Source organism: Phocoena phocoena, chromosome 15, assembly GCF_963924675.1.
Source record: "Phocoena phocoena chromosome 15, mPhoPho1.1, whole genome shotgun sequence".
Classification (NCBI taxonomy): domain Eukaryota; kingdom Metazoa; phylum Chordata; class Mammalia; order Artiodactyla; family Phocoenidae; genus Phocoena; species Phocoena phocoena.
Genome location: NC_089233.1, coordinates 17,386,474 through 17,408,579, shown reverse-complemented (window position 1 = coordinate 17,408,579; position 22,106 = coordinate 17,386,474). Strand labels below are relative to the sequence as shown.

At 53.2% G+C, this 22,106-nt stretch overlaps 1 protein-coding gene across 1 annotated transcript in view; it reads right to left on the bottom strand.

Annotated features, from left to right (window-relative positions):
* The window catches only part of GTF3C1 (general transcription factor IIIC subunit 1), a 71,022-nt gene that overhangs the window by 14,008 nt on the left and 34,908 nt on the right, over window positions 1-22,106 (bottom strand). Inside the window, exons 12-27 of the mRNA XM_065893191.1 lie at window positions 21,481-21,634; window positions 18,533-18,636; window positions 17,388-17,572; window positions 15,663-15,917; window positions 15,250-15,395; window positions 13,976-14,073; window positions 13,382-13,478; window positions 13,086-13,263; window positions 10,221-10,362; window positions 9,764-9,899; window positions 9,245-9,326; window positions 8,923-9,111; window positions 7,237-7,394; window positions 5,144-5,286; window positions 2,919-3,000; window positions 709-821 (exon numbers count right to left, since the gene is read on the bottom strand). Coding sequence (XP_065749263.1) covers window positions 709-821; window positions 2,919-3,000; window positions 5,144-5,286; window positions 7,237-7,394; window positions 8,923-9,111; window positions 9,245-9,326; window positions 9,764-9,899; window positions 10,221-10,362; window positions 13,086-13,263; window positions 13,382-13,478; window positions 13,976-14,073; window positions 15,250-15,395; window positions 15,663-15,917; window positions 17,388-17,572; window positions 18,533-18,636; window positions 21,481-21,634 — 2,262 coding nt within the window. The remainder of the gene's footprint in view (window positions 1-708; window positions 822-2,918; window positions 3,001-5,143; window positions 5,287-7,236; window positions 7,395-8,922; window positions 9,112-9,244; window positions 9,327-9,763; window positions 9,900-10,220; window positions 10,363-13,085; window positions 13,264-13,381; window positions 13,479-13,975; window positions 14,074-15,249; window positions 15,396-15,662; window positions 15,918-17,387; window positions 17,573-18,532; window positions 18,637-21,480; window positions 21,635-22,106) is intronic.

Here is a 22,106-nt window from a genome sequence, read left to right as displayed (position 1 = left end):
GACATCAACTATTTGTTGGGTGAATGAAAGGACGAGATCCCCAACGGAAACGCAGACGGCTCACTGAAGAGGTACCACACAGTGCACAGTGGGACCTGATGGATGGACGTTGTCTCTACAGGAGGAAACGTGGAAATACGGTGGCGAGAGTGACTATCCTAATGAAGATGGTGAAGAGAAGGGATTCACGTTTAGATTAAGCAGTGGAAATAGGTCTGGTTCATAGCACTCAAGATTTTCAAGTTTCACAGGTCCGGGCTCAAACCCAAGCATGTTCTTTTCCAGATGCCCAGTGGCTGAGCTGGAAAGAGCAGGGGCTCTGGGGTCAGACCTACCTAAGTTCAAATCCTGGCCTGGGGCTCACTAGCACTGTGACCCTGGGAAGTTAAGTACACCTCAGTGTTTCCTCGTGCTTAAAATGAGCAATCATAGCAAAAGGGCTCAAATACTCGAGCAAGCCAGAATTAAGTCAGAGCAGGGCCTTCCTGTAATGGAAGGGAGTACTTGGTGGGGCGCGAGGGATGGCAGTGCCTCCCATTTTCAAGGCGCCCATGAGAGGAGACGAGGGCACCCAGAGTCAAGGGTAGTGCAGGGTTCGCTGCAAGGTCAAGTGGAACGGCTGGTGGGGGACACACCCGTGGCGGTCCTGGCCGGTGACTTTTCCTCTTGCCCCAAAGTTCACACAGAACCTTCCCAAGGGAACCTTACCTGGCAAACAGCTCCTTGAGTGTGTCTGGGATTTCAAGGTTAGGATTCCTTAGGGCTGAACTGAACTTCTCTTTAAGCTTCTCCACAAATTCTTTAAACTCGTTGGCACAAACCTTTCAACATGAGAGAGTGAGATGTTAAGCCCTTTTTCTCCCTGAATGGAGGTTTCACCAAGACGCATTGAGGGAAACTCTTGTAGCAAACTCCCTCGGCAGCGACCTCCCAGAGACATTGACAGAAACACTGTCTCCTGTGCCCTCCTGCCTCCCCAGGCCCCCGGGAAGGTGACAGGCGCTCACCACTTCACTCGGAGATGGAGAGCCTTACACCGGCGCCGCCAGCACTCTCCCCCAAGCCCCAGATGGGAGCCCCGAACATGTCCTGTGCAGTCTCCTCCAATCAGCAGGCCTGTGTCCCCTTGTCGCCTCCCTCCCCCCAGGTCTGTCCCTCTGTGACGCACCTGTGCAAGTCGGCCTCCACCGCCACGCTCAACCTTGAACCCCTCCCTCCTCTGAACCCAACCTGCGACCATCCCAGTGCAGACCTGGATCACAGCGTGGTCCCTCGCTGCCTCGCCACCCCCAGGCTCACACCTCCAACTCATCCTCCATGGTGTGGCCGGCAAACCGACCCCGTCACCCTGTCACCCGGTGTCCAGCACTACAGGACAAGTTCACACTCCTCTCTGACGCCTCTCGCTGCCGTCCTCCCATGGGGCACCTCGCCCCCCTTCCTCCTCTGCCTTTCCTCTGCTGGTCCCTCATCTCTGCAGTCTGGGCTCAGTGCTGACACATCTGAAAAGCCCTCTGTAGTAGACGCCGTTGGTCGCCTACTTCCTTTATCCCGTTCTTTCTTGGCAGTGGAGCCAGCCCCAATTAGGTGTGGGGAGACAGCCTGCCCAGCTTCCCGAGGTGAGTCAGGACAGATCTTCTGGGAAAGGTTGTCCCCTCCCTGGTACAAGGGCCCTCTCCCCACTTCTTCTTGCCCTGGGATTCTGTTGTGAGGACAGAGCTCCAGCAGTTACCTGGCAGCCATGAGGTGACCAGCATGAGGATGGAAAGCTGACCACCAGGGATGGGGACGGAGTGACAGGATAAACCTGGGATCCTGAGGACATCTCTGCTTTGCTACACCTGCATAGGATGGCCTACTTCCAGGCTGCTTGGCACATGGGGGGAAAAAAGCCTTAAGCCCCTGTGATGTTTTTTTTCCATCACCTGCATCAAAAGCACTCCTAATTCTCCCTCTGAGGCCTCAGCGGCCCGTGCTTTCCTCTCTCAGGGTGGCTGCACTGTTCTGCGGTCCGCATTTACTTCTCTGCCCGCCCCCCACTGCCCTGTGGCTCCATTTCAGCTGGTCTCGCCTGGCGCAAGGCCGGACATACACGCAGCGGAGTCTGGTGTTAGCTCAATGAGTGAGGGGTGAGCAGACTCTGAGCCACAGAGCAGAGAAGCCTGGGTCTGGAAAGACAGCTTCCTTCCTTGTCAATCACCGTCCCGGCCCCACCCACAGAAAACTCGGAAAGAAAACTCATGGTCGGGCTTCCCTGGTGGCACAGTGGTTAAGAGTCTGCCTGCCAACGCAGGGGACAAGGGTTCGAGCCCTGGTCCGGGAAGATCCCACATGCCGCTGAGCAACTAAGCCCGTGCGCCACAACGACTGAGCCTGTGCTCTAGAGCCCGTGCGCCACAACTACCGAAGCCCGCGCGCCTAGAGCCCATGCTCCACAACAAGAGAAACCACCACAATGAGAAGCCCGCACACCGCAACGAAGAGTAGCCCCAGCTCGCCACAACTAGAGAAAGCCTGCGCACAGCAACAAAGACCCAACGCAGCCAAAAAGAAAAAAATTTTAAATTAAAAAAAAAAAACAACAACAAAAAAACTCATGGCCTATCCACGAGCTTTCCAGAAGTCTAGCTGTTTGTAATTTCTGAAGAGCAACCCTATTTTCTTAATAAAATAGACCCAAGACACAGCAGCGTCGCAAAGAGACATGGCAAATTCTAATCATCTTTAAAACTGATGCTGGACCCAGATCAAGTGAGGGCCACAGCCAAAGAACTGACAAGTCAATTTCCCAAATGAGCAGGGGGAAAGCCCATGTTTGCAAGGCTGACAGAGGCACCGTGGGACCCAGAGGACCAGACTAGAACCTAGAAATCCCTGCCTTCAGGGCAGGCTGAGCCCGACCACCGCACGGGGCCCACCTTTGGGTCTCCGTAGTCGCATTTTCGATTCATGAAATCTCCAACCAGCGCCTTATCCTGGTACACCTCGGCGAGGCAAACCCTGTGGGGAGAGCAGGCCACAGTGAGGTCTGGGCAATGTAACGATGCCCACGTCCAGAACCACCGGAAGATTTCTGTCCTAACAGTTCTGGCCTTGGGTAAACACGAAGTCTGATCTGCTTATGTGCCTGCTGGGTGATTATAGCTTTTGAAAACGAAGGATTTGGGGTCGGCCTGTTTGTGCTCACGCTTCACATCTCAACTTCTCTGTGCTTCTGTCCTCCACGTGCAAACCGAGAACAGTAGCTTCCACCCGCCTGCCCTCACGGGGGTTTGGCTAGGACCACAGGAGAGACCTATGTCAAAGAGGATCTTATATGTAAAAACAGGCCCTGGTGTTTGGTATTAAGAGCTCCAGCCTCCTCCAGCACTCTGTCCACTGCACACATCTTCACACCTCCAGGCACCAAAAGAGCCTGACCCGCCCAAAGGGAAACGGAGGGAAAGACAACCAGCGTTTGCTGGGTTCCTAGGAGCTGCGCACTTTGAAAGCTGAAGCTGCTCCTTCATAAAGAGCTTGCAAGGTAGAGACTGTCATTCCACGTCACAGCTCAGTGAGGTGTAAGGTCCGCCCCTGCCCCCGAGGTCACACAGAAGCCAAGGGCCAGGGCAGGTGGGACGGGTGTGGTTACTATTGGTATCGTTCTGCTCACAGCCTCTAAGGGGATAAATGCCCCGTCCCAGGTCCCACAACTCTGAGCTGCAGTGGACGGAGACCTGGCCTGCGCACCCTGCAGCCCCCTTCATGTCCCCCTTCCCCGGCTGCTGCAGGACAAGAGGAAGAGCGTCAGGCAGGGGCCAGGAAACCCAACTTCCAGATCTCACTTCACCGCCAGCTCACTGTCACCCCGGCCAACTTGCATGCTGTCTCTGGGCCTGTTTTCCACTCTGCAAAAAGGAGGACTCTGGACCAGGTGATCAGAGCCTTTTCAGACAGAACATTCTAAGAGTCTTCCGTGCACTGGGGAAGTGGCTTCACACAGAAAGGCCCCTTGGTGTGTCTAACCCAGTGGTTCTCGTCGGGGCGATCTGCTCCCCCGGGGTGGGGCGTGTGAAGACATTTTTGATTGTCACAGTTGGCGGGGGGGTGGGGTTGAGGGTGGTGGTGGGTGTGGGCAGGTTGCCACTGGCACCTCGGGGGTGGAAGCAGGGAGGCTGCTAAACACCCCACAGTGCCCAGGACACCCCACAACAGAGAATGAGCCGCCCCACATGTCGGCAGCGCCGAGACTGAGAAGCCTGGGCAGAGGGCTGAGTCTCGTCTGCAATCCAGGGCTGGGCTGCTTTCCTTGCAACCTGGCTGACTGCAGGCAGCGCACGGCTCGGAATCAACCCGGAGCCAAGCTCTCCCACTGACCCGCGGCCCGAACATCAGCTGGTGGAAGCAGCTCCGCTTCCCGGCCTCACCCTCATGCTGGCTGCAACACTCGGGTACCCTCCCACACCACCCGCTGGGCTTCCCCACTCGAGCCCACGCCGGCGGCGGGAGGGAGCTGCAGGAGTCTGACGGGGCTGAGGACGGCTTTACACCATGGCCCTGAGAGAAACAGACGGCGGGCAGCCTCCCTGGCAACTGACGATGGGGGAGGCTTTGCAGCTCCTGGCCAGCTGCCATCCCCTCACGTCTTTAGGGAACGCCCGGCTCTGCTGAGGAAATAGCTGAGTGCATCTGGTCCATTGATCCCGTTCCTGTCTAGCTCCTTTCTGGAGTGAGCCATGTGATGGACCACTAACACGGAGACATCAAGGGCTGCTCTGGAGTGTCGAAACCCTAGTGGAAATGGGCAGAGGCCTCTGCTTTCACCACACGCTACTCGGGTGAGGTGAAGAGGTAACATTCAGCGCTGTCACCTAGCCTGCTTCTTCACCTGTAACAAAGGAGCACCTGCTTCACAGCTGTTCTAAAGTGTAAGTAACACCGTGAATGTGAAAGTGCCCAGAATCACACCCAGCCCCCCAAATCAAGGACAATCTCACTAACAGTCTCCAACAGACTACTGACGTGCTACTGGACGACTCAGATTTTATCTATCTGGATTTTACAGCCGACTCTTAAGCAAACGGGATGAAAGAAGTGTAAAGAATGAACTAGAAGCACTGGGATCCCCTCGTCTTGGAGTCATGGAAGTTCAAAGGAGGCTTACTTATAGTTCAGATAGGCTTGTGGATTTTTGACTATGTAGCGAGCTCTTCGTCCGACCGAATGGGATGTTTTATCCAAAGACTCTTCCAAGCTTGAGTGCAGGATGTCCCGCACGACCTGCCAGGGGACAAACGGGCCCTTCACCTGGATTAAACACAAGCCAAGACACAAACTCAGTATCTTCGGAGCCCACATTATGGGTCACTAATGTAAAGGAGGGGGGAATACGTCCTGTGGAAGCTCTTTCCTCAGCAGACACTCAATACTGTCACCTCACGCATTTACTCAGTCACATTTACTGGGCACTGACCACGTGCCTGGCCCTGAGAGGGTGCTGGGCAGAGAGGAATAAGACAAATCCTCCAGGTCCAGTGGGAAGAGTATATTTTGGTGACTAGGAGAGGTGCTCAGAGGGTGCTTGGGTAATACTGACTGGAGGGCACTGCGCCACAGGAGGTCAGGCGTATAGAAGATGCATTTCATTAGACGGTTGTAGAGGTTTAAGTACCCACCGTGTACACTCAAGAACGCTCTGTGTACGGCGCCTGTGGCTACACTAGTGGCAATGGGACGTGCTGAGTCACAGACTCAGGAGACCCTCAGTGAACACATGCAGGAAGGCACAGCCCAGGTAAGGAAGGGGCTTGATGACAGGGTTTTTTTTTAGCGCCCCAGCAGGAGTGGGCCCAGGAATCTGGTGTAAGTTGAAGCGAATGAGTGGAGGGTCCGTGCAAGGCTCTCCTGGCTCCCCTGGCTGCGTGGAGGGCGGGGGAGAGGCCTGTCCCATCAGTGCTGTGATGAGACAAGGCCAGGTATTAGGGACAGCAACACGCCTTCGGGTTCCTCCTGGCAGAAGGGATTGGGTGGGGATTTAGGAAGGGGTGGAGGGATAAGAAAATCTGGGGCAATAATAATAAAGAAAAGGGATTTAATGAGCTTGCAGGCAGGGTGTCAGAGCTCTCAGTGGGTTTCTCTTGGCTGGTATGGCTGAGAACAGGAAACACAAACGGAGCTCCTACGAAGCCGCCTCACCTACTCTGCGTGGCGGTGTCACTGCCTGGAAGGGGCCCTGGGCGGGACACTGGCACAGCCCACGCTCCGGGTGGCTTCTGGGAACCAGCCTGATGGGACATTCGCCGTGGCGGTGTCACTGCCTGGAAGGGGCCCTGGGCGGGACACTGGCACAGCCCACGCTCCGGGTGGCTTCTGGGAACCAGCCTGATGGGACATTCGCCTTGGCATGGCATGGGAGGCGGGGAGTGAAGCTGGGGACAGCCACCGTCCCACGCTGACTTGGTCCGCACGGACAGAGGGATTACTGCACGGGAGGCACCACGCGAGGGGCTGCAGCTACAAAAGCAAGTAAGAAGTCTCTCTGCCTCTAGAAGCAGCCACTCCAGTGGGCTAAGAGGTGCCAGAAGCCAAAGGAGCAGCGTGAAATGTACACGTCCAAGGGGCAGAGCGAGAACGCAGTGACTACTTCCCTTTGGCAGGATCAGGGAAGCCTTTCCAGAGATGGTAAGCGGTTACTGAAAGATAAATAGGAGCTTTCCAGGCAGATGAGGGTGGGAGGCGGGGAGCAGGGAAGGGTCAGATTCCTGGTGAAGAGCGAGGGAGAGCACAGCTCTCAGCCGTGTGGCCTGCAGCCAGGCAAAGACATAGATGCGTGAGCCGAAGCCAGGAAACAGATGTGCAAAAATAAGCATGGCGGGCGCGCGGATAACTATGAAGAACCTGCCGTATAGCACAGGGAACCTCTATCAGTACCTTCTAATGACCTAAATGGGAAAAGAATCTGAAAAAGAGTGGATCTATGTGTATGTGTAACAGATTAATTTTGCTATACACCTGACACTAACGCAACACTGCAAATCAGCTACACCCCAATAAAATTAAAACAAAACAAAAGGAGAAAACGAGCGTGGTATCCATTGCTAGGATTCAGGGAAATGCTTCTCCCAGTGGCCAAGTGGAGCAGATGGGATGGATGAGAGGTCCCAGGCATGAGCCTCCCTATGTGGGTCCCAGAACGAGAGGGACTCGCAAATCAGCGGGCCAGAGGCTGGGAGGGGGCGGGGGCGCTGGGCCGGGTACCTTGGTGTTGAGGACGTTGCTGGCGATCCGGCAGAGCACGAGCAGCCCGTCCTCCTGCATGGACCAGGTGACGCGCAGCCGCGTCATCCTCTGCAGGGCGCTCTGGTCGGCCTCGTCGTGGTATCGCAGCCTTTTGCTTTTTTCTTCCGGGAGCTCTTCTAAGAGGGGAAGAGGAGAAGGGGCCTCTAATAACCAGTTTGGAGCTGTCACTGTGGAGAGGGGAAGGGTCCCTACCCAGCAGGTCAGACGGCACCAAGGTACTGGTTATCAGAATCTCATCGTGCGGGGAGTCATGTAAACTAATCACAAAAGACTCAGCCCATCCCGACAAGATTTTTTTTTACCCCTTTCATCATTTCTCTTCGGTCACATTTCATGGCGATGGGCTGGGCAGCCTGATGCAGCCTCTTGTTAGTTATCTGCCCATCTCTGATCCTTCCCTTGGAGGCACTGAGCCCTTTGAAAGCACCTTGCACAGAAGCCGAGGGAGCCTGCTTGGGGTGCGCTCTCTGGACAAGTGGGTCCCCCACCATTCCCTGCTCTGCGACCTCAGAGATGCTGTGCAAACTCTGGCGCAGCGTGGGGACAACAAGGCCCACTCTACGGGGCTGCCTTGAGGAGTGAACGAGACTGGGTATAAAACACCTCGCGCAGCGCCTGGCACAAAGTAGCTACCACCTAAATAATAGCAATCACTGACGTTACGGAATGTTTACTAGGTGCCAAACACTGGAGTAAGCTTTTTACATATATCCACTTATAATTAAAAATAATACTTGGCAACAACCCTATGAGAAGGATACAATTATTATCCCCATTTGGCGGCTGAGGAATCTGAAACACAGAGAGATACAGCACCGTGCCCAAAGTCAGAGCCTAGTAAGCAGCAGACAGGATTGGAACCTGGAGCTCTCAACCACTGGGTTTCCCAAAGTTACTTCCCCTCGGGGAGTCGCTGGTGGTAGTTTCACAGGCAGACGCCATATGCTACCATGTGCTACTGCCAATTCCCAAAGACTGCTTGTTTAGTGAGTGTCTTCCAAATGAGGGCAGGAGAAAAGTGGGCAAGAGCATTTAGATTCAAATCGACACCACCACGTATTTTGCCTTGTAATGCCCTCCTTCGCTGTAAATACCGCCCAAATGAAGACTCCAAAAGGACAATCTATAAGGCACCGCACACGATGGGTTCACAAGATCTGGAGAGATCCTGCAGGCTTAAGTGACACCCACGTTGCCTCTGATTTAAAAACACAACATAACTTTAAACTTTGCCCTGATTAGCACAGATGCAGATATTAAAAAGCAAACCAAAAGAATAATAGGATTTGGGCTGGTTGTGATGAGGACTTTGCTATGGACTTTTTGCCAAGGTTTTTTTTTTTCCCAGTTGAGAAGAAATTAGAAATTTGAACTGAGGGAGTTACTAAGTGAAAAGGTTCTACACAATGCAGAGACAGAGAAAGCAGGGGGAAGTTACAGAGTCAGTTCGAGGCCCTCTCGGTCAGCAGGCTGGGTGTGGAAAATAAAACGTGATCACGCAGAGTTAGTGCTCCACATTTAAGGAGACGGAACCCGAGTCTGAAGGCAGAGCTCAGGCTGGGCTGCGGGGAGGCTGCTGTCCATCCCCAGCCAGACCGTACATGCAAAGGCAAGCCTGGCAAACACGAACGAGCATCCCGAAACCTTTTTTCTTTCTCTTGATCTTCTTCCCAGGGTCCTTCTTCAGCCGTTTGCGCTTCTGGCTTTTCCCACCCCTCACTTTCTGGTTCCTGTCCAGCGTGGGCTCTCGGCCAACCTCAAAGTGTTCTTCTCTGTCAGCACAGAGCCCCGATCCCGCTCGCGCTTCTCCCCAGACAGTCAACCTGCCGTTGCCTGGAAATAAGCACAGGACACCGCCGCTGCAGAATGACCTCTGCGAAGGCCAGAAGCCGAAGCCAATGTGCAGCGAGCGTGTCGGCCCGAGACAGTCCCACGTCTATTTCTGCTGAACTCCTGGCCCACGTACCTCCAGCGCCAAGAGGCAACGGGCGCTTGGACAGAAACGTCTGCAGCCTCACCGTGAGCCCGTTCTCCGACGCGGTGGTCTCCTAAAAGACGAGGATGGCACCGGATAAAGTGTGAGCTTTCATGGATCCCGGGGAGCCCAGGGCAGCCACAGCGCTGAGTTGCACGAGTCTCTGACGAAGAGGCTGTGCGGGGACTGCCACCCTCCTGTCACACACGAACCCCCTCCCCATGTGACCTTTGTCTTACAGACTTTCTGTTCTTTGTTTTAAAAAGGAATACTTGTCCACATTGCAGAATAAATTAGAATCCATTGGGGGGAAAAAAAAAAAGGCCAGGCAGATATTTAAGGGGCCTGACATGCCTTTAGTATATATGGAAGTAATTATTTGTGTCTCTGGTCAGTTTTGGTTTGGCCAGTTCAAAATCTGTGAGCCAGGAAAGGGACACACAGGTGAGTAGCAATGGCAGCCCCCCAGGTTGGGGCCCAGGGGTGGATGCCCCCGTCCTGAAAGCCCACCTTTTTGGCCTTGTCGATGATGTAGCTGGTCCAGATCCAGTTTCGCTTTAGGTGTCCGTAGAAACTGGAATCGAGCCCAGCAGCTCCCAGCCCATCTCCGGGGATAAAGCCTTCATCCACGACCTCACGGCTGCCCCTGGGAGATGGAAATAAACAGAAAACAAGCCCTCCTTGGGAAGTGAAAAGAGAGCTCATGGAGTGGGCAGGGGGCATTTATTATTAACTGTTACCTTCCCAGAAAAACACCTGGCAGGTGGAAGTAAAGGGCTTGTCAGAAACCCAGACTGTTATGTAAAATTCCCAATTTCTGCACCCACGGCCACCAACTTGCAGCCTTGGCACCAGAGACTCAGGCTTCCGGGCCTGACGGGGAAGCCCGATGGGGGGCGGGCCAGAGCCCGCAGGACCAGGACCCCCGCGGCTCTGCGTGTGGGGGCGGGGCGGGGCGGGGACGCACGCGGTGTACTCCATCATGGCACACTTGCGCTCCAGGGTGTGCTTGTCCATGGCGCTCTCCTGCTCCTTCTGCAGACTGCCCTCCTCATCGCTGCCCTGATCTGGGCCGCTGTTCTTCCGGATGCGCGGGCAGCGCACCACGCCTAGGAAACCAGACACAAGCCCCGCTGAGGACACCTTCCTGCCACGGTCTGCTGGCCACGGCCTGCCGCGAGGTGGCAGGAGAAGCCTGGCTTCCCTTTCTGTGACCAGGCTCTCCACCAGGGGAGAGGGTCTGAAACTGGTGGACCTCCTTGCACAAAATGCAGAAGGCAGAGAGTTAAAGCTGGTCGTGAACCTGAGAAAAGGGTCTGCGTGCCGCCTGTACTCTATTAAGGCGGCAAGGCGAGCAGGCAACCAGAGAAAGCCCACGCCTTCTTCCTTCCAGGGGGATGCCCCGGGGAGTTGTGTGTCGCACAGAGGAAGTGATGAGTGAAAACGGCTGCTCACGGTGGTGGCTGCCAGGGTCGGGCTGGTGGGGATCTAGACAGTGCGAGGCAGCGTCACAGTCTCCCTGGGCGCACTGGGCTCCAGGAACAGCCAGACGTTTCCTGAGTGCCCGAGAGGTGCATTAATTTAGTTGGGAAATTACATTCAATGATTCCACAATAAAGCATCTCTTGCAAGGAAATATAAAATACTATTAAAACCGTTGCTTGAAAAAAACAAAACAAACAAACAAAAAAACTGTTGCTTGTGTCAGGCCAGGGAAGGCTATGATAATTTGCAGACTACCGAAGAGCCTCTCATAACATGGTCAGTGGGGAGAGTCCATACCCTGCACCTCCCAGCTGGAGCTTTACGTGAGATGTCTGGTTCAAGCTTCACCTCAGCCCCACAAGGCAGTGGTGGTGCTCCCAGATTAGAAATGAAGAAACTGAGGCTCAGGAGGTTACAAAGAGCTCACCCAAGGTAATGCATTTGAATGGACCTTGAACCTAAGAGGACTTCAGGCAATGCTTCACCTTGCATCACCAAGCTGTCTGTGGGAGATGCAGATTCAGGTCCTCCCCAGGGCAGCTGAATCCAAATCCCTGGACCGCGCCCAGTAATCCGCATTTCAGCGGGTTTCCCAGGTGCTGCCTGTGTGCACTCATGCTCTGGGAGCCTCACTTTAAAGGATCCTCACGTCTCATTATTGATGGGGCAGAACCCCCTCAAATGTCTGTTGAATGGACAATCAATGCCTGATTAACGGACTCAATAAGCCCCCCGACGTTTCGGCTCACGAACATGGGAAGGGATGGAAATTCACCAGTGGTCAAGCCTGAAAAACTCTGGTGCAAATAACATACTGGTTCGCAAATTTTTATCTAGGTATAAAATGCAGGGGAGTTAGGGCACTTTAAAATCTGCCCTGGTAAAAGCCTAGCTCACTGCTGATGCCAGAGGATTCTACAAAACACTGATTCTAAAATTTGTCTGGACCCATTCAAGTACCTCTACGAGTGCTCATTAGCGTATGGGCATTAAACAGTTCTACCCAATAAACATGTGGCCCCTGCTCTGCAAAAATCAAAGTGTAACCTTGATCTTCCAGCTCTGTGACAGAAGGAAGAGAGGGAGTCCTCTCCCGGGTGCAGATGCACTGTGGCGTCCTTTTCCTCCTGGGACAGGTGGCAAGAACGGAACTGATGAAAACTGGCTTAGAGGAAAGAGCACAAGACTGGAGGTTCTAACGCCTTCTACAAACCTTCCATTCATTCCACAAACATTTACGGGATGTCACCTATGTACCAGGCACTCTGAGACACGCTGGGGATACAAGCCAAATTCCCTGTACTCAAGGAATTCCCAGAATGACATCAGATGACAGTAAAGATGCTGGAAAGGCTTTCTCGGAGAGAGAATGCTTGAAGTAGGAGTGGCCATCTGCAAGGTGAACATAGGTCGGGATGTTCCAGAGAGAGAAGAAAAAACAAGCCAAGGCTTAACTCAAAGCCCAAGTCATCTGACCCACTGGACAGTCTGGTCAGTCCCTCCTCCTAAACACCTCCCAGCCTGTCCTCTGTCCTGCACTATCACCAGCGGACCTCTCCTGGACCTGAATCACAGCCCCTAGCTGGTCTCCCCGCTTCCACTCTGGTGCCTCTCAGTCTGTTCTCCACACAGCAGCCAGGGCAACTCTGAAAGACCTGAGATCTTGGCTTACAACCTCCAATGGCTTCTCGCTGCTCTTAGAACAAACTTAAACTCTCCCCGTGTCCTGCAAGGCCCCAGAGTCTGCTTCCTGCCTGCTTCTCCATCTCATCAGCTGCCACTCCCCTCCCACGCACACCAGCCTCTTCTGTTTCTCCATCAACACTCGGGGCTGTTGCACCTGCCTGGGATGCTCCTCGTCAGCTCTGGTCACGGCGGGCTCGGCCCCACCCTTTAGAACTCAGCTCAAAGTCTCCTCCTCAGAAAGGCCGCTCCTGACCAGCCCAGTAAAACACCCTCGATTCACCACCCAGTGTGTTTCCTCCCCAGCTCTTATCACACTCTGGATCTCTGTGTGCTGTGTCTTTGCCAAGACAGCATAAGTCCTGTTGCTGTGTGATCGGGCGCGGGAAAAGACAGACACACACAAGGTGTTCAATAAATACCTACTGAAGGAGCAAAAGAATAAAGACAAAAGCGAAGCTGCGTGGGCTCAATGGGGTGGAGGGCTAGTGGCCCTCCCAGGTAAGGCCCACCACTGCCCTTTCTAAGGGAGCTTCCAGGACACTCCAGGCCTCTGGGGGGCAGTCGGAAAACCAGCAGGTGGCTTCCAGTCTCTTCTAGCTCTAACTCCCGCTATCCCACAGAAAGGAGGGAAAACAGCGAGCCCAGTAAAGATGGATGGTACCTAGCGGGGTGTTGAGGCAGACGCACTGCAGATCGAACCAATAGTTCTCCACGTCCTGCATTGAGTTCAGGACGTAGAGACGCCTCTCGAAGGGCCGGCTGCTGTGGGCCAGGTTGTAATGGGGGTCACAGGTGGTGGTGTCCACGATGACCACGTTCTTCTTCAAGAAGATAAAGACCTACGAGGGAGACACCGGATGGGGTGAGGGGAGAGCCTCAGCCTCAGCACCGGGTGAGGTGTCTGGAAACTGCGCTTAGGCATCAGGACCACCTTCATCTGGGCCTGGAGGCTGTTACCTGATCTTTATCCTGAAACTTCTCTGTGGGCCCGAACTGGAGCAGCCCCATGTAGCACAGCTTCTGAAGGTTCTCCACCACCGAGAAAATGTAACGTCTGGAAAAGAGGGGGGTGGCGGGTTCTCAGCTGCCGTCAGGGGGTCTGCATGGGGGTGAGGGGGTGATGTGACTTGCTTCTTCTCCTCTCTTCGACCTCTGGGACCCTGAGGACAGGCCTCGGGCCTGAACTGTGCTGAGACCCAGAACCCTCATCCCAACACCAACCAGGGCAACGGGGCATTGATTCTACTTGGGGGGCTTGAGTTCGAAAGTAGAAGTAATTAAAGGAAAGACCCACCTCATTACCTGCAGTCTTTGTCAGCAGATTTTACTTTAAAAGAACCTTGAAAGCAAGTACTAAAATGTCCCAGCCCACACTGCATTTGCCTCTGTGCTTTATGTAGAAGGCACAGGTGGCTGAATTAATGACCTTGGGTCGCTACAACCTGGCAGGCAGAAACCTTTCCTCTTCCTGGTCAACGATTACTCAGAAGCCTAACTCCAAGGGGCCTACCAGGACCTTCGGCCGCCCTGAGTCGGCTGCAGGGACCTCACCTCTTGTACAGAAGCTGTTGCCGGATGGGCCTGGGGAGAAAGCGGATCAGCGTGTGCTTCTTCAGAGGGTCGTTCAGAAACTCCTCGAGGTTGTCCACCTGAGAGGTGATTTTCAGGCTCAGCTCACCCTCAAGGACAGGGTGAATGGCAAGAATTGTGAAAAAAACACCCCTACTTTCCAGGCTGTGGTCTCGCAGAATCTGGCCATCCATTCCACAGGAAGAGAGCCCCCTCTTGCCTGTCACTCCAAACCCCCCACATTTCTCAGTCCTGACGCCCCTCCCCTCCAACCCATCTGCCACACTGCTGGGTACAGTAAACAGGTGGCCTCATTCACTGCTGGTGGGCATGCAAAGTACTAAAACATTTCTGGAGGACAATAGGGGAATATATTTATTCATATTTTAAAAATTTAAAAAGGATGAAGGATGCTTATTGCCTTCAAAGCCAGGGATTCCACTTCTATCCTTAACCCAAGACGAAAAATTTTGGAGCTGCCCACAAATACATCTAACAAAAAGTATCCATCAACATGTCACTTACACCACCAGGAAACTGGAGCTTAAATGTCCAAAAATAGAGTAGTGGTTAAAATACATTAGGGTACATGCATAAGAAGGAATACTATGGATTTACTTAATATCAAGGTAAAGCAACGATGTGGAAAATACAATACATTGTTCAGTGGAAAGAACAGATCATAAAAGAGTGAATACAGTATGGTCTCAATTCAGTTTTTTTTAAAAAGGAAGACCTCACATATATACACATGCATTACATACAAACATGGCATAGGAAGAAAAAGACTAGAAGAAAATGCACCAAAAACACTAGCAGTGATACCTCTGAGTGATGAAGTTATAGCATTTCTATGGTAATTTCTATTTCTTCCTTTTTCTGTATTTACCAAATTTGTAAAAATATATTTTATTGCTATACCATAATTGTCTGTCTTTTGACTGATCTAGAAGAACAAGTCTTTGAAATATTTCCCTGGACTCACCATCTATCCATCCATCCACCCAATCTATTCTGTCTGCCTTTCTCTTTCTTTCTTTCTTTGTCTATCTATCTATCTATCTATCTATCTAGCCTCTCTCTCTCTCTCTCTCTCTCTACCTACCTACCTATCTATCTACCTACCTATCTATCTATCTATCGAGCCACCCAGCCAGCCAGGCAACTGCAAGCATTTTCTCTTGACAGGTGAGTGCAGGCCCTCTGGTATGGAGCTGAGGGACCAGCCCCTGAGAAAGCCTGGGAGTCACCAGTACCTTGTAGCTGACTTGCACAATCTGGGTGAAGATGGAGAGGGGCAGGCAGAGGAGAATGTCACTGACCAGAGCCCAGCCGAAGCCAAAGTCCTTGTGGACTGGGACGGGAGGGATGTAGCGCGTCCACGAGGCTTCATCCACGTACACTGGGAGAAAACAGGGGTCAGTCCTGAGACAGGGTCCCCGGTCATGATGCTGTTATCACCTCCCAGTAGGTCTTGGTTCCCTCTCACCACGAACTAGGGCAACACCCTCCTTGTCAGGCAGGAAGCCCGGAGGCTCAGGACGCTTGGATTATGTCTTTGTTTGGATCAGGGCAATAGGGGACTCAGCCGGTTCAGGTCATAAGGACAAGGAACCACCATGACTCCCCTCTGGACCCCACTGGGGCCTGCCTGCCCAGGGCATCTCACCGGTCTCCGTGGAGAGCTCCACTTCACCCTCCCGGGTGGCTCCATCCTGGGCGTCCTGGGGTGGGGCATCCAAGGAGGCCTCCAAGTTGCTCCCGGAGGAGGATGGGGCTCCCGTCCTCCTTTCGCTGCTGAAGCCCGGCTTCTCCACCGTGTCCTTGGCAGGGTGCCCATAGATCAGGTACCACAGAAACATGTGGATCACCCGCAGGCGAGGCATTTTGGGCAGAAACCCTAGAGAACGCCCAAGTCCAGGAACTGGGGCAAGAAAGGAGGGCGATGCTTGAAAATCCCAGATTCAATTGAGTTCAATTCATTCAAAAACTATTGAGTGCCACTGTATCCCAGGGGCCAGGGAGACGGCAAATGTTTTCACCCTCACGGGACTTACTTTCTAGCGGGAAAGGGCAGACAGTAACAAACTACCGAAGACAGTACATCAGACGGAAAGAGCTGATGCAGAAAATAAAGCAAGGAAGGCAGAGGAGGGCTACAATTCTACAGAGGACTGGAAGGTCTCACTGGGGAGAGGCCTTAAGGGACATCCTTGAGTTGGTGAGGGAGCGGACCATGCAGACACCTGGGCGACGTGCCCCCCGGGGCGAATGCAAGAAGCCTGAGACGGGGGTGTGCCTGGCACAATCGAGGAAGGGCCGGTTGGCCCGAGTGACGGGGTGGAGCAAGGAAGGAGGAGTGCGCAGGAGGTGAGCCGGAGTGTAAAAGGGCAGGGGGCCACCACGACAGACCCCAGCAAGAGGACCTGAGGCTGACGGGGACTGTGCAAAACATCCCAGAATCGAGGTTCTTCTAAACAGCTTATTTCTTTGACACAAAGTGCTCCTTGACTTTCCCCAGCGAGAGGAGACCGGTGAGAGCCAAGGGAGGCACAGGAACAGGGTGGCGAGGACAAGGGACCGCAGGGCCCCTCCTCTGCCGTCAGGCCTGGACCGCGCAAAGAGCTCCCGGCTGCCTCTTGTCCACTCAGGTGCACGTGCTGCTCCGCTGCGCTGCCTCGTGCGCAGGTTTCTCCCTCCATCTGTACTTTCTAACTGTGACACCTTAAGAGTCTGGGCCAAGTCCCTGTGCCCGGAGCCCTCAGCAAGGGAAGTCACACAAATGACCTCCCCTGCTCAGAATCCCCGGGTTGCCGGGTCCCCCACCAGGACGTTTCTGCCTGACAGAAGTCTGTGAGCCGTCACCATCGTCCTCCTCCTCCAGCTGCATGCTGTGACCAGAAACTACAACTACACCCCAACTACGAAGGCCCGGCCGTGGGCACCGGCCCAGCACAAGCTGACGTCAGAGCAGCTTGGTGTGGGGTGAGGGGAGGGAGCCCTGTCTGAGATCTGCATCCCAGAAAATTAGATGAATGCTCAAACCCATCAGTGGCTGTAACTACCAGAGGCTTGTGGGCTCAGGAAAGGCAGAGATTTTCTGTGGTTTACAGAATGTTCCAGCCCAAGGGTATTCAGCAGAAAGAGTTAATCTTTGTGAACAATTCCTCAGGTTGGGACTTGGCATAATTTCACCTGGGCCTCACAACAGCCTTGAATCACCCCCATTTTACAGACAGGAAAACTGATGCTGGCACGTGACCAGCCCCCCACGACCCCAGCTGTTGATTCAGACCTGACTCTGCCTGCAGCCCAGGGCTCGGATGTGCAACACCAAGCGACTCAGAAGACCAAATGAAACACAAACAGACCCTGACAAGAAGCTGCTTTTTACCTACAACAGGGTGATAGTTTTTCAGCTGGGTTATGCCCATTTTCTCATCAGTCTTCTTCACCCGTCCACTTTCTACTTTAGAGGAAGCATTCAGCTGAGAGTCTCCCGATCCTCTTGGGCCCCCTTTTCCTTGACTTTCTTCTTCAGCTTCCCCTTGAGGCACTGGAGGCTGGGGCGCTTTAACCCTGAAGTTCAAATATAAGATGTTAGAAAACCAAGGGCTGAGAAAGGACAGGGCCTGTCCTCAAGAATTTGGCCCTGGGGTTTCAAATCAACTGCCTGTAGGGGCCAAACAGGTGATGTAAACGGATAAAATGTGTCGGGGCACTGGACATTTTGGGGGTGACCTGGACAGTGGACCCCCACCTACGGGGCAGCTCCTACCTCACGAGAAGGGCTGCCCAATGTGCTGGGACCGCTGACACTTTCATCGATGCCAGAAATCAGGAATTTGACATGAAATTAATTGGTAACTGACTCAAAGCCCCTGTGGCCAAGGCATGGCAGGTCACACAAACCAACATCTGCGAGCCCAGGCGCCACCTCTAATTTAAAGCCAACTGAGAACGTTCTCCCACCGAGCTTTCTGCCAGTCCATTAGGTGGTTTATGAACAAAATGAGAGAAGACCTCAGAAAGGCAACCACAATCGTTCTGAGCTATATTATAAACTATGCAAGTCTCACATGTCATAGGGCCTGACTTAGAGCACTCTGTCCACACTCTATTAGAGAGCATAGAATTAAGAATGTTAGCAGAGGGGAACTCTGCTCATTATTCTCTAACAGCCCAAATGGGAAAAGAATTTGAACAAGAATAGGTACATGTATAACTTTACACACACACACACACACACACACACACACACACACATATATGTATAACCTGAAAGTAATAATATTGTTAATCAACTATGCCCCAATATACAATAAAAATTAAAAAAAGAAGAATGTTAGGATTTTTTCCTCTTAAAGAATCCAGAAATTGATTCTTTTTGAGGCTAGGGGATCATGAACCATAAACCCCAACCAGTGACTTCACTGATTGCACAAAAGTATGAATAAAGGGCTTTTGTGGAAACTGCTTCAGGTTGGAACACAAACCGAGTCAGCGTCACTGTGAATTCCCGTGGGAGCTGCCACTTGCCTGTTGGCTGTGCTTGAATTGGACATCCGGAAACGAACCTGCTCGATGGCACTTCTCACGAGAGGGTCGTTCTGGTCCATGGACGGGTGCACCACCAGATCCACCTATGGAGAGAGGTCGGGGGTCCCAAAGGGCTGGGGAGGTGCCAGGGGAGACTTAGTTCCACAACTCGGTTCCCTGGTGGAACCCTGGTCATACCTGCTGTCACTGACATTTCCAAAAGGCAGTTATGAAACGGGAAGTAAAATGCTAAACAGTGTGCCCTTACAGTTTCTGGCATCTAGATCCCTCAAGTGCCCAAGCCAGAAAGCTCCGCCATCCGTAATGTGCCAGCTGGGCTGTCATGGCCCACTGGTCCCGGCTGCTACCTGGGGGGCTGCTCCCGACACCCCATCCTGCTAGCTGAGCATTTCCCACAGCCCCTCGGGAATCCCAAGGGCTTCCATCTGGAAGAGGTCAGCTGCTTTCGTTAATCTCCCCTTGCTGAGAGTGCCATCGGGGGACTCCTGCTGGCTGTGCCTCTAAACAAAGTGACAGAGGATCTAGGGCTGCCTTCTTCGTTTTAGCTGTTCCAAGGTGCTGAGCAGCAGATGGGGGTGTGAGGCCTGGGCCCCAGGAGACAGCAAGGTAAGGTTTTCTAAACAAGTAACTCTGGCCAGCAGGCTTCAATGCCCAAAATGGCCTGAAGAGGGTGGGTCACGGGGGAACAGGTGGCCACGCCTGGACAGCGACTCCGAAGGCCACACAAAGCTCCATCTCTTCTGCTCCTCACTTGGGAAATGGAGACCCTTCCCCACTGCCCTGCCAACTGCTTTCGTGGTTTTGTGAGGTTCAAATGAGATACAGTTAGGTAACACCTCAGAGAATCTATAAGCCAGGAGCAAATACAAAGCATTCCTAGCTCCCCACTTTCCACAGCCAAACGGCTGGGCCAACTTCCCAAGAGTCCGATGGACAGGGCAGGACGCAGGAGCAACGGCAAAAGGCGGGTGCCGGACACAGCAACTCCAGCCAGCATGGCTCCAGCAGATCGGCGGGAGCCAGCCAGCAGCGCACGCTCTGGGTGCCAGAGAAACTGAAGCTTACTCTGGAGGCAGAGGTACAATACGGCGGCCCTTCCAGCTGGCAAATGGGCGACAACAGTGGTAACCCCCTGGCAAGAGGCCCCCAGCACTGGGACACTGATCGACCCTCAGTGTTCACCTGGGACACTCACTCCTCATCCCCACCTCTTGCCCACTCCCTCTGGTACCACCGATGGATAGGCGACCAAATAGGCATGGCGGGGGGCTTCCCTGGTGGCGCAGTGGTGGAGAGTCCGCCTGCCGATGCAGTGGACGCGGGTTCGTGCCCCGGTTCGGGAGGATTCCACGTGCCGCGGAGCGGCTGGGCCCGTGAGCCATGGCCGCTGAGCCTGAGCTCCGCAATGGGAGGGGCCACAACAGTGAGAGGCCCGCGTACCACAAAAACAAAAACAAATAGGCATGGGGGACACGGCAGATGTCCATATGTCCACATAAACACAGTCTCTCTCCACTCCTAGGCTGGGGGAGATTTCATTCCCCTGCTCTCAGTTACTGCCTGAGGAGGCTGCACGTCGGAAAGACCTGCTCTGTGAAGACCAACAGAAATCAGAGGCATTGCTGCTGACCGGCTGGGCTGTTGTCCCCCAGGGAGAGAGGTCAGCCAGCACCAGGACCTCCTGCCACGCTCAGGGGGACGAGAGGCAGGCAGCCCGGGGAAGGGAGAGGGGTGATGTCAAGGGGACCCACAGCAGATATAACAACTGATGAGCTGCCCAACTTGGGATGGTAGAAACAGAGCTTTTTAAGTCATTTTCTAGTACTGCTCTATGTCTCTCAAATTTCAAAGGTCTCAAAAAAATAAAGTAAAAAAGACCAGAAATGACCTTGCCACCTTATTAAGAAAACAAAACATCAAAGCAGAGCTTTCTTAAGGCAGAGATTTAAAACGTAGTCAGAAGAAAGGGCAGGAAATTACAAATGCCTATTCCGCAGCACCATTCCCTTTGGTCCCAACGCCCAGCCGGGTATCTCAAATGACTCTGACCCTGAAAAATTTATGCCTTAGAATATGTGCAAAGCCACTGAGCTGCAGTTGCTATGGGAATGGCCCCAAACTTTAAACTTTACAGAAACAGATACATTGGGAAAGAAGAGATCCACTGTCCTCACTGGACGACCCAGCAATGCATGCTAATTGAATCGCTGACATCATTTCCTCTGGGATATGTTGCTGCAGATTTCGGTGGCTAATGTTTTTGCTGCTTAGTCTAAATTTTCCACCTTAATTTATTTTTGGCCGCATTGGGTCTTCGTTGCTGTGCTCGAGCTTTCTCTAGTTTTGGCGAGCGGGGGCTACTATTTGTTGGGGTGCATGGGCTTCTCACTGCGGTGGCTTCTCTTGTTGCAGAGCACAGGCTCTGGGCGCATGGGCTTCAGTAGTTGTGGCTCACGGGCTCTAGAGCACAGGCTCAGCAGTTGTGGCACACGGGCTTAGTTGCTCCGTGGCATGTGGGATCTTCCCGGACCAGGGCTCGAACCCGTGTCCCCTGCATTGGCAGGCGGATTCTGAACCACTGTGCCACCAGGGAAAGCCCTAAATTTTCCACCTTCTAAATGTTGCTTAATTTCTCCCAGTGCTAGTTAGCTGAACCTGGATATGCCTCCATTACCATCCTCTCCTTCAAGGCTGGCTGTGGGGCAGGACACCTGCCTTGGGCTGCACAGGCTGCTCTACAATCCAAGCAGGTTATTCCTCTTTTCTGTTTCCCGCTTCCACAGGAAGTGGAGATAATCCCTGTTGCCCCAGTGAGGAGGCATAATGGGAAATTCCTAACTATCGGCAACAAAGGAACAACCGAGGGACAAGGATGTGGGAAACTGGGTAAGAAAACACCCAGCACGCACAGTGGTCTGTGTGGTTACCTTCTTCTTGATGCCGTCTTGAATGACTGTCGTCCGATACAGCCTCAGAAGGCCTTCCTCGGACAGGTTCCGCACCAAGCGCACGATGGACTTCTTGCAGCACTTGGTGGACACACCTTCTTGCTTCTCCTGATCCATGATCATCTTCTGAATCCTGCAGCGTCACAGAATAAGCCGTTAATATTCCCAGTCTCACCAGGGAAGGCCTTTCTAGACCCAGGCAACCGACACCTGCCTAATGGGATCCAGCAGAAAGTAGGGGAGAATTAAAGGGTGTCTCACCACTGAAAGGATGACTTCTTAAGATGGCAAAGATCATCTCTCTTTGTGATAAATGAGTTAGCTAAAGACAAGCCACCATTCACAGCAGCTTCACGTTCTGAGCCTTTCACCAGGAACTAAAGAGATTACATGAGTCAAGACAACCGATGGTGGAGAAACTGAGCTCCGTAATGGAAATCTGTCTTCACTGAGTCTCCATGCTAATTCAACATCCAGCTAAGGAATGTTCCAGTTTACCACCGTTGACACCCTCAGATCTGAAGCTCTTTTGACTCCTCTCCTCACGTATCTTCTCTCTAGATGTTACTGAGTCACTATGGTGATGTTTCTGTATCACTACTCAC